Source organism: Schistocerca cancellata, chromosome 8 (genome assembly GCF_023864275.1).
Source record: "Schistocerca cancellata isolate TAMUIC-IGC-003103 chromosome 8, iqSchCanc2.1, whole genome shotgun sequence".
Taxonomy (NCBI): Eukaryota; Metazoa; Arthropoda; class Insecta; order Orthoptera; family Acrididae; genus Schistocerca; species Schistocerca cancellata.
This window is the reverse complement of record NC_064633.1, coordinates 57,842,513-57,854,242: the sequence shown is the minus strand read 5'-3', so window position 1 is coordinate 57,854,242 and position 11,730 is coordinate 57,842,513. Positions and strand designations below refer to the sequence as shown.

Genomic DNA, 11,730 nt, shown 5'->3' with positions numbered 1-11,730 from the left:
TGTAAGTAGGATGTTTAGGTTTTCTTATTGGTAACGCCACGTAGCGCTCTGTATGAAAAATCACTGGCTGTGCTGTGTGCAGTCTGTGGCTAGTTTGCATTGTTGTCTGCCATTGTAGTGTTGGGCAGATGGATGTGAACAGCGCGTAGCGTTGAGCAGTTGGAGGTGAGCCGCCAGCAGTGGTGGATGTGGGGAGAGAGATGGTGGAGTTTTGAAATTTGTAAGACTGGATGTCATGAACTGCTGTATATATTATGACTTTTGAACACTATTGAGGTAAATACATTGTTTGTTCTCTATCAAAATCTTTCATTTGCTAACTATGCCTATCAGTAGTTAGTGCCTTCCGTAGTTTGAATCTTTTATTTAGCTGGCAGTAGTGGCGCTCGCTGTATTGCAGTAGCTCGAGTAACGAAGATTTTTGTGAGGTAAGTGATTTGTGAAAAGTATAAGTTATTGTTAGTCAGGGCCATTCTTTTGTAGGGATTACTGAAAGTCGGATTGCGTTGCGCTAAAAAATATTGTGTGTCAGTTTAAGGACGGTCATGTATAATTTTTCTAAGGGATTACGTGCATCGTCTTCTGAAACCCTGTTGGTATTTATGAATAAGAAAATGCTGGATTCGTCAAGATGCAGTTGATGAGAATGAAATACCATGAAAGGTTCAAAGTGCTACTTTAAAAGCGTCAAATTCTGTTCCTGATTATGAAAAGTAAGAAAAGTTAGTGCTTCAAATTGTGAGATACGTAGCCAGAAACTTTTGTTCGAGTTCTAGCAAAGCAGATTTGTGCACGATGCAGCAAGAATGAGTGATTTTTCTTTACCTATATTTACCTATATTTGCCCGTATTTTAGAGTAAAAGCCGGCCGGGGTGGCCGAGCGGTTCTATGCGCTACAGTCTGGAACCGCGCGGCCGCTACGGTCGCGGGTTCAAAACCTGCCTCGGGCATGGATGTGTGTGATGTCCTTAGGTTAGTTGAGTTTAAGTAGTTGTAAGTTCTAGGGGACTGATGACCTCAGAAGTTAAGTCCCATAGTGCTCAGAGCCATTTGAACCACTTTTTTTAGATTGAAAAAATAGACTCTTTTCGTTTGTGCAGTGCGTTTATTTCTTTTATTTTTGTGCAATAACGCATGACTGGAAGTAATACATACACAAATTCGAGACATGTGTTTCTCAAGCACTTCTTTTTGCCTCTTTAGGCTGTATATATTTGTTAGCTGTGTATTTTGACGTCGTTTCTTTTAACAGGTCGTGCCTGTCGCCAATCCTAGGTATATGCTGAGTACATGGTATTCCTACCGATGGAAAGCAATCTACAAGCGATGTTCAATTTGTTCGTTTACACCCACTGGTTTCTTTCAGACTGTCTTCGGCCAAACTATTAAAAGAATAACAACTTTTCAACAGAGTGAGCAAATATTTGTGTGTGTCGACGGGTGTACTTTGCAAAACAAACATAGTTGTTGTTGCGCCCTACTGTTCTCGTCGGAGAGCTGGCAGAACAAAGTGGGGCAGCGATCGCTGACGTGAAATGTAGCCAACGCGTGCGGTACTCGGCAGCCCGAATGTCTCAGATTACAAGTCGGCTCTGTCATCCTGCCCAGGGATACAGGCTGCAGCTGTGTAGGACTGGCTTTGAGACGTGACACACTGATGCAGAATATTCTCTTACGGATTTGAACTACGAATGCAATTTGGGGATTATCATTAGCGAAGTTTTGCATTTAAGTCAGCCACAGACTGCAATGCTCTGGACGAGACTCACGGGACAGCACCTGACTACTGGTAATTTAATTGAACAACGACAATATGTAGTATTTTTTTGGATTGGTGACGGTAAAGCAGTCCCATCGACGTTGAAAAGAATATACGAGGAGGCGTGCGGAGCAGACGCATTATGAGAAAGCTCCTCTGTGACACCACTTTGCTGCTAGTACGGGACAAATGACACAGTTCTGGAGACGCTGGTGTTCAGGCGACTTTGGTTTTGACCCTCCAGGCGCTGAGCCCGCTGAAGAGACGCCTCGCCAGCAGGTAGAGGGCGGCGGCGGTGGCTGCTGCAACCGCCAGCACGAAGGCGACGACGTCGAGCAGCAGCAGCTGCCACCAGTGGAGGTCCAAGGCGGCGCTGCGCAGGTGCGGCGCTCCCTTGTGGCGCAGCACGTACTCGATCCACCAAACGGCGCGCTCCACCGAGTCCGCCTTGTGCTCCCTGAACACCGCTGACAGCCGATTCATGTTCTCCTTGTACCTGCCGCAGAGAGCGACCAGTGTTAAAGGGAACCGCCGACTTTTCGCGGATCTACATGTACAGATTAACAAATCACTAAATTTTCATAAAAATTGGATGAGTTGTCCAAGACAAATATCTTCACAAACAGAGCAAGTCAATAAAGCGTTCATTCACTTCTGGCCTTATGCAAGCAGTTACTCGGCTTGGGGATTGATTGATACGGTTGTTGGATGTTCGCCTCAGGGATATCGTGCTAAATTCTGTCCAGCTGGCGCGTTAGATCATAATGCTCCATAATGCTCCAAACGTTCTGAATCGAGGAGAGATCCGGCGATCTTGCCGGCCAAGGTAGGTTCTGGCAAGCGGGACGACACGCAGTAGAAACTCCCGCCGTCTAAGGGGACCCGGAACGTCCTATACCTCCAATGTTAAATGTAAGGAACATTTTCTTATGAACTATTAACACCAGAATGATGAAACTTTTACTGTTGTGGACTGACAAGACAGCCAGTCCACAGTGACGGGTAACCGAAAGGCACGCGTTTACACACGCCGGCTGGCGTTAGGTCTGAAACAGGATACGTAATGAATGCTATCAGAAAAGTACGTAGCTGCTGGAATACTTAACTTTAATCCATCATTTGTATACAGCATTCTGGATGATACAAGTGAGACTCTCTCTAGATATGGTTAATGGCGCCTTGCTAGGTCGTGGCCATGGACTTAGCTGAAGGCTATTCTAACTATCTCTCGGCTAATGAGAGAAAGGCTTCGTCAGTGTAGTCGCTAGCAAAGTCGTGCGTAAAACTGGGGCGAGTGCTAGTACGTCTCTCTAGACCTGCCGTGTGGCGGCGCTCGGTCTGCAATTACTGACAGTGGCGACACGCGGGTCCGACATGTACTAATGGACCGCGGCCGATTTAAAGCTACCACCTAGCAAGTGTGGTGTCTGGCGGTGACACCACATTTACAGTATAATATTACATATATTTAATACCATATACCATATGGATTTTATTTTATTGGTATTTTTTGGGAAGATATTAATTATTTTGTTACTGAAAATAATTGACACATTTTTTGGCAGAGTATCTTTGAAATAAAATGTGTTATCACAAAAAGGCTATGATACAAGTTTTATATTGGCACTGTTTACATTCCTTGAAAATTTTAAGTCTTTATCTCTAATAGTTTAGCAGAAAATGTTCCTTATATGGCAAAAAAGTGAACTTGTGGAAAACGAGTTTCAAAGTCTCGCTAACATTTTGGTGGAGTCCAGCACCATAAGAGGGGTTTTCACTGTCACTAGACATCTCCCCATCTAGCCTTCTTTTCACACCTTTCATTCTTTCTGGCTTGCCTCTCACACTCTTTTTCTTTCCTTTCAGCATCCCGTTTCCTCTCATTGTCTATCGACATCATTGCACTCAGCATGTACTTTCCGGGCATGACATGCAACTTCTGCAGCACACTGCACTTTATAATGTTACCTTTGTTGTACGTAGCAATGGCGTCATATACTCCAAAATGAAGAGTATGAATTTACACAAACACATTTTTTGGGATTCTGGTCCAAATTACATTATTCACACTCACATTTTGATTTTGCGTACGTCCATGGAGACATTTCTTCAAAAGTTCAATTGCAGAAAGATCTCTGAAAATTGGTTTTATAGCCTTCATGACAGTTTATGGTAGACTGTGATGATGCTTGTATACAAGTTCAGATCCCTGATATTTGTGCCGGCCGCGGTGGTCTAGCGGTTCTAGGCGCTCAGTCCGGAACCGCGCGACCGCCACGGTCGCAGGTTCGAATCCTGCCTCGGGCATGGATGTGTATGATGTCCTTAGGTTAGTTAGGTTTAAGTAGTTCTAAGTTCTAGGGGACTGATGGCCTCTGATGTTAAGTCCCATAGTGCTCAGAGCCATTTGAACCATTTGAACCTGATATTTGTTGTACTTCCACCAGGAATTGGGTCCCTGTGGGCATAGTCCATGTAATGGTTCCTCGTCAGTCGATAAGGGTTGGTAATTAAGTGCCATTACAGCCTTTTCCATTGCATCACACTGTGAGTATTTTGTCTTATTGCCAGTCCATAGTCTCTTTGCAATCTGTTGATTACCTCGTCTGTCAATCTTTTAGCTCCACCCAAAGGTTTTCCATCACTGAGTACTTGGCCTTTCATTGTGGTCTTCAGTCGACGCAGCCTTGTTCCCATACGTTTCTGAACGTGAGCTATGCACTAATGGTAACATCATTTCCATAAGGTTTCAGCTCAGATACAGCAGCAAAAGACTTCGAATCACCATCACCCAGGAACTGTAGGTATCTGACCTTGTACCACAGAAGAGAGCGACTGAAAATGTCTTTCACACCGGAAACTTCCATGGCCCCACTAGACCCACTGTAATTCCTTCGACAGTTTTCTGCATGCTCATCAGTGCTTGGATTTAATTACAACATCCATAACTTTTGTAGTCTCAGCACTTGTGGCCGTTATTATCCCATTATGTGAAGTATGCCCGCGCTTCTGCCACATACCATCTAGTGCGACTGTCAGGTCCCGAGGATTCTGAACATCTGGAATTTCTTCATTCACCGCCACAGCCTCCTCCACTGCTTCTTTCATTGATTCTTGGGCAATATCTTCAACACGGGATCCAACAACCGAGTTATATTTTGAGAATTTCGTTGGTGGTGGTGGTAGATTCATTACACCACAAAACATTTGACCAGCAGAGTATCCCTTACCGATTGACCTTTGAGCATAAACACATCTAATATTTACACCATAGTACTTGCTTTTCTCACTATCACTTTCACCTTGGCCTATTTCGACATATTCTGAGTTCCAAAATGAAGCACTGTAATGACAACTAGTACAATGGAGACAGATTTCTGCTGCAAGTCCTATGTGTCACTTGACATGTACTGACATACTCAATTTGCAACATTCCTTACACAGTACTGAACTCTCAATCACCTTTGAGAGCAATGAAATGTTAGTTATTTCGTTCACATTATCCTCACTACACTTCTCCAATAAACTGCAGTATTTTTCAGTTGATCTATGCAACTTCTTGCTTGTGCTCGAGACAGGAGTAGATTTCACTTAATGAATAACCTCACTATTTTTAGAATCATTTCCCAAGGTCGGAGAAATTGTCACAGTTCCACTAGAGTACCTCGGAGGAGGCTTCTTCCTCTTGTAAACTCTGTTACTACATCGAGACATATTTGATAAGTTCCAGTTACGCAATAGAAATACAACACAAATCTTGCAATAACCACCAAATGCTCAATGTAAACAACAGTATCCAATACGCAGACAAATCGTGTTGCCAACATAATATAAAGTCTTTGGAAAGACCGGAAGTTTTGAAAAACGTTGTTTTCAATGAACATGTATCCATGGAAATTCAATGTCGCGACACACTACAGCACATTATTGAAAATAATATTTTCAATACTTGGAGTTGAGCTACAGGTAAGATTAATATGTCATTTTAAAGAGGAAGATCTGTAGTATTTTATTTCACAATAAAGTGAAAACCCGAAATTTTCATCATTTTTAGGTTCCGGGTTCCCTTAAAGGCGAGCATTTTCCTGCAGAAGTGTGAGTCCACGATGATCTGCCCTGCAGGGCAACAAAATGCGTAGAGTAGGCGCTGTGCTCTGGGATGTCGCGGATGACAACCAAAAGGGTGCTGCTGTGAAAATAAATGTGACGCCAGACCGTCGCTCCTGGCTGTTGGCCAGTATGGCGGCTGACATTCAGGTTGGTTTCCACACTGGTTTCTGGGGAATTCGAAGTGGTATTCATTGCTTCTCCTCCAGTCAATGAGATTCCAGGCGGGAGACGTGCCTTGGAGGTGCCCTAAACAGCGGTGGGATACAAACCTCACAATCGCCTGCCATACAGCTCGACATCCAGGAGTCATGATCTGGGGTGCATATCTTCATTTATTCTAGTGGCAGGATCCCTTTGGTTGTTATCCATGGCACACTTGTAGCACAGGACGATATTCTATACCTCGTTTTGTTTTCCTTCATGGCAAGCCTTCGTGCGCTTACACTGCAGCAAGATAGTGCCCGCCTATGGCGAAAATTTCTACTGCTTGTCCTCGCGCTTGCCAAACCCTACGTTGGCCAGCACGGTCGCCAGAGAGCGTTTGGAGCACTACTGGCAAAGCCCTCCAACCATCTACGGATTGTGACGATCTAACCCGCCAGTAGGGCAGAATGTGACACAATATCCCTCACAGGGACATTGAAGAACTCTGCCAATCATCGCTGAGCCGCATAACTGCTTGCATAAGGGCCTAGAAGGGGGTCAACGCTTTATTGACCTGCTCAATTTGTGAAGCTCCTTCTCTTGAATAATTATGCAATTTTGTGAAATTGTAATCGTTTGTTTATGGGTATCTTAACGTTGCAGCTACCGATTTCCGTCCTATTCGGATAATTCCTTCCTCGTGAGTCGGTCTTTTGTCTTAAAGTGTATAAAAGAGTAGCACTTGACAAAAGCTGCACATATATTCAGTGAAATCTTGATAAGGTTTCTAAGTGGTACAAAGACTGGCACTTGTTATATGTTTACAGAAATGTTATATTGTGCACATCACAAAATCAGAGAAAAGTAGTATCCTGCTGAAACCCCTCCGAAAGATTTCTGGATGACTCGTTTCTTCTAGATTAATTTGTGCCACCTTTTAAGATTATTTCCCCCAGCTCACTGTATCCAAGAGCAAGAATGTATCAGATATAACGGAAATAACTGCGAACTGACAAGTAGCTAGTATCCTTATCCCTTTCCTTTCTGTGTGGTTTTATGCACCTCTTACTATACCGATGTACAAGCAATTTTAATATTATTATAAGAGGTTTCGATTGTCTTCTTGCGACAATATTTCCGCTGGGGACCGCCTAGCCAGCTTCAGCTGAGTGTCCTCCAATGTCTGTGTCAGTGGCGGAGACTCACCTGAAGATAGCTAGACGGATACCAACCGAAATATTGTCTCAAGAAGGCAACATGATCCGGCAGCAATCCAGAAACCTTGTTTTATATTCAGTACGCCGGGAAAACTTCAAGAATCACAAGTTTAATATTAATAATTGACGGCCATGGTGGCCAAGCGGTTAAAGGCCGCTACGGTCGCAGGTTCTAATCCTGCCTCGGGCATGGCTGTGTGTGATGTCCGTAGGTTGGTTAGGTTTAAGTAGTTCTAAGTTCTACGGGACTGATGACCTTAGAAGTTAAGTCCCATAGTGCTCAGAGCCATTTGAACCATTTTATTAGTAATAAATGTCCCGCCATTTAGCATGGATCGGTATTCGTGTTTCATTTGGGTCATACCGTGTTTTCTCTGGTCAGAGTGATTCGCTAGGGCGGCCTCCTCTCACATTCCTATGATGGCGGCATATCGGCGCCTCACTGACAGTTACCAGCTTTTAGGCGCGCTTTTTCTTCCACGGGTGAGCCTGGTCGATTACTTTCTAATGTTTATGGGGACAGGGGTTCGCGACGGTGACCTCCTCTCACGCCACAGGCTGTCAGTAGGTTACAAGCCTCGCCGACCATTGCTGTTGTAGGCGCGCCTTTTTCTTTTGTGGGGGCGTCAGGAGGAGACAGGTGCAAAGTGTTTCGTCAGTATGGACGTTGGTTCGGTAAAGTTTACACGTATCCAGCGTAGTGTGCGCTGTTTTGCTGCGATGGCTTAATTCAACCAATAGCGGCGGTTGCATGCCACTGATTCATTTGGATGATTGCCTAGCACCCCCTCCCCATCCCCCGCCCTCACACCACGGCCAGCTCACTATTTCTATGGCATTTGTGAATGTGGAGTGGAGAGTGATCCATGGAGACAACATTTTCGTTTCTAATAACTTGCGACCCACTCCTGTCTAAAGTATGATCCATATAACTATATAACTTTCCCCTGTATATTTATGTCACTCCAATGTAAATTTTATTTATATGCAGTTTTTAAGTGTGTGTTTATTAGAATAAATAAATAGGGGATTGACTCGACTTTTTCTATTAATCAATACTAGATATGTCTTCCCCATTATTACTCCCTGATTTTGCAAGTACAGCACTAATTACTCATTTACGAGAGTCTTGGGATCGGTCAGTTCACAGAAATACACGGAGAGAGGGAACGGCTATTACATCAGATTAATTGGCACAATTGATGTCTGGAGTGAGCAGACCACGAGACAGCGTCGCGAGGATTAGTCGGTAAACCAGCCATTGGTCTGCTGGAGGCACCGTGGTTATGAGCGTCCAGATAATTTATTAACTGCAATGAGGTGGAAAGGTGCAAAGTTTTCATTAAGCACCGGCATGGCCGGAAATGGCCACAACACGTTTGGCACACAAAACACTGTCTCCCACACACTGCTGGGGAAAGAGAGCGTGGGATCTCAACCCTGCTCTCCAATAGAGCGATACAAGCACGCGGATTCCGTGGAGTTGTCGGAGTTTGAGCGTCCGTCACAGAACTGGACAGGACATTGGTCACATCTTTTAGCTTGTACAAGAGGAGGGAACGTTGACTACGTCCTAAGCTTTCTCTGCTCAGAAGAACCGAACAAGGACGCAGACGTGTGCTTTTAGTCACCTATCAGACTGTATGTGGTCAGTAAAATGTGAGACAGGATTGTTGTAGAAGGTAAGTGCTTGGTAGCGTGCTTTCTGCCACCAGAGAAACAATCATTTGCTTCATTAGTTTAGTTTAAACTAATTAAGATTCGTTTACAATAGAGTGTGTCGTATGCTTGATTGATGTAAGTCGAGTAATTACTCTGCGGAACAGATCCGCAGTAACTACAATTCGTTGGCCGTTTATTTCTTTGATAGGGCCTGGCGCCTCACTGATATATATCCCAGTCGACAAAGGAAAACTAGGGGAAGAAAGATCATGTAGTCGCAAACTTCTGCACAGTGATAGGATAGACCACCATGAACAACACACTACAAAACCCCACCGGAGGAGTGTGAGCATGGGGTGGGGGTGGTGGAGGGGGGCGTTTAAACGTTACTTTTTTACGTTTTCCTTTTAGCGAAAACGTTTCCCGGGACTACATTAAATTACGTACAAAAAAGGTCTGATCACTCTTCGTCCAGGACTAATAGTTTCCGCGTTACACAACGTGAAAAAAAAAGACATATTACTAAATACAGTTTTTTAATATTATAAAATTAATATTTATTGTTATATGAAGTGGGTTAAGAACAAATTTTAAGTATCTATACCACGTCTAAGTTCATTTGAGCCATATTAATGGATTTTTATGTTCTGGGACACAACAGGGTGAAGGAGGCGGACTTGGAGGTTAAAAGCGCGAGAGAAGGTAGGTCGCCGGATCGGTATAACTTCGCGAAACGTCCTTTAGTTCCTTTTCGTGTTGTCGTAGGTGGCTCGCAGACCTTTGAAGAAGGGGATGGCATGACAAAAATCAGGCGACTTACCTTCCCTCGCGCTTCTACTCTCCACCTCCCGTCCCTGGACCCTGTTACATCCCGAGAAAACAATTTATCCCTTACTGCGTGTCTAATGCACTTAGACGTGATACAGATATTTAATATCTGTTCTTGACCCACTTCATTTCGAAATGAACATGAATTTTATACCACTAAAATATTACTTTTAATAGTACGCAATTTTCCCATTCTGTACAATGCTTCTAGACAAAAATGAATTGGAAATTTTTTTAGGAATCTTAATTTAGTACTGGGAAATATTTCATTTAGAAGTCACGGTTTTCGCATTATTCAAGCCTTGAAAAGTCCCACTCCCCTTCTCCACTTTCACCAGTGTTTTCTTCTTCTTCTTCTTCTTTTTTTTTTTTTTAATGGGTTTCATTACACTCCTCCATTGTACAAAAATTTGCAACTTAGGAGTTTTTTCCTCAATTCGATCGTTTTTGATCTTCATTGACAGGGCTAATATTTCAGTATACTGCTTCACAAAAAATGTGAATCGCCCTGAAGCGGAGGAGGAAACGAAATGAAACTGCACGGAATGTTTCAGTGATTACAAAATCGACTCAAATTTACAAAGAACAAAGCTGTATGAGGCCACTTATCAGTATGATGTTGCACCACCTGTGGCCTGGATGCGCCCAGAGATTAGGTTGGGAAGGCGTTGTGTCGTATCCTGAAGCAATAACTCCTGTTTCTGATCCTCGATATTCTCGATACTGTCAGCTGAGAACGTGTTGACGTCCGAGCTTGTCCCACCCATGTTTCGTCGGGGAAAGATTTGGGGATCTTGCTGGCGACGGAAGTTCAAAAATGGTTCAAATGGCTCTGAGCACTATGGGACTTAACATCTGTGGTCATTAGTCCCCTAGAACTTAGAACTACTTAAACCTAACTAACCTAAGGACATCACACACATCCATGCCCGAGACCGGATCCGAACCTGCGACCGGAGCGGTCACGCGATTCCAGACTGAAGCGCCTAGACTGCACGGCCACACCGGCCGGCGCGACGGAAGTACTTCAATATGACGTAGAGTGTTGCTAAGGATGCGTGCCACATGTAGAAGTGCACTGTCCTGCTGAAGAATGGCAACACGATACTGTCGTATGAGAGGTAACACATGAGGACACAGGATGTCCGTGACGTACTGTAGCGCCATCACAGGTTCCCTAATTTCCTGTCATCCGTGACCTAAAGTCATAACCTATAGGTCCCCACGTCATGAGTGACACCGCTGGACCTCTTCAAAACAGTGGAAGAATGTGATATCTCCACAGACCGCCACCGTACTCGCCAACGATGGATATCCGTGGCAGTGCTTTAGCACAATTCGTTGTTGGACATTATGTGACACACTTCAGCAGCAGTCCACGGTTCCCGATCTCGCCATCTGGTGTTAATGGCAACCTACACACATGACGGTAACGGCTCAGTTCAGCTGATGCTGTTTTCCGCACTGTGGTGCAGGATGACAATGAGTCTTGCATTGAGTCTGTGGTGTCACCGCCAGACACTACACTTGCTAGGTGGTAGCCTTTAAATCGGCCGCGGTCCGCTAGTATACGACGGACCCGCGTGTCGCCACTGTCAGTGATGGCAGACCGAGCGCCGCCACACGGCAGGTCTAGAGACACTGACTAGCACTCGCCCCAGTTGTACAGCCGACTTGCTAGCGAAGCTACATTGACAAATACGCTCTCATTTGCCGAGACGATAGTTAGCATAGCCTTCAGCTACGTCATTTGCTACGACCTAGCAAGGCGCCATTACCAGTTTATATTGAGATTATATAATGTATCAACAAGAGCGATGTTCACCAATTGTGGATTAAAGTATTCTAACAGTTACTCTTGTTTTGCTAGTCTTATTTCTCTGACCTGTTCCATACCTCACGCCAGCCTGCGTGAGCTTAATCGCGTGCCTTTCGGCTTCCTCCAAACTCCGTGAATTGACTCCTGCCAATTCACAACAGAGTCAACTACTTGTTCTCGACTGGCAGAC

At 44.4% G+C, this 11,730-nt stretch overlaps 1 protein-coding gene across 1 annotated transcript in view; it reads right to left on the bottom strand.

Annotated features, from left to right (window-relative positions):
- Window positions 1–1,018: 1,018 nt before the first annotated feature.
- LOC126094684 (UDP-glucosyltransferase 2-like) overlaps window positions 1,019–11,730 on the bottom strand; it is a 114,823-nt gene continuing 104,111 nt past the window's right edge. Inside the window, exon 7 of the mRNA XM_049909205.1 lies at window positions 1,019–2,256. Coding sequence (XP_049765162.1) covers window positions 1,977–2,256 — 280 coding nt within the window. The 3' untranslated portion in view covers window positions 1,019–1,976. The remainder of the gene's footprint in view (window positions 2,257–11,730) is intronic.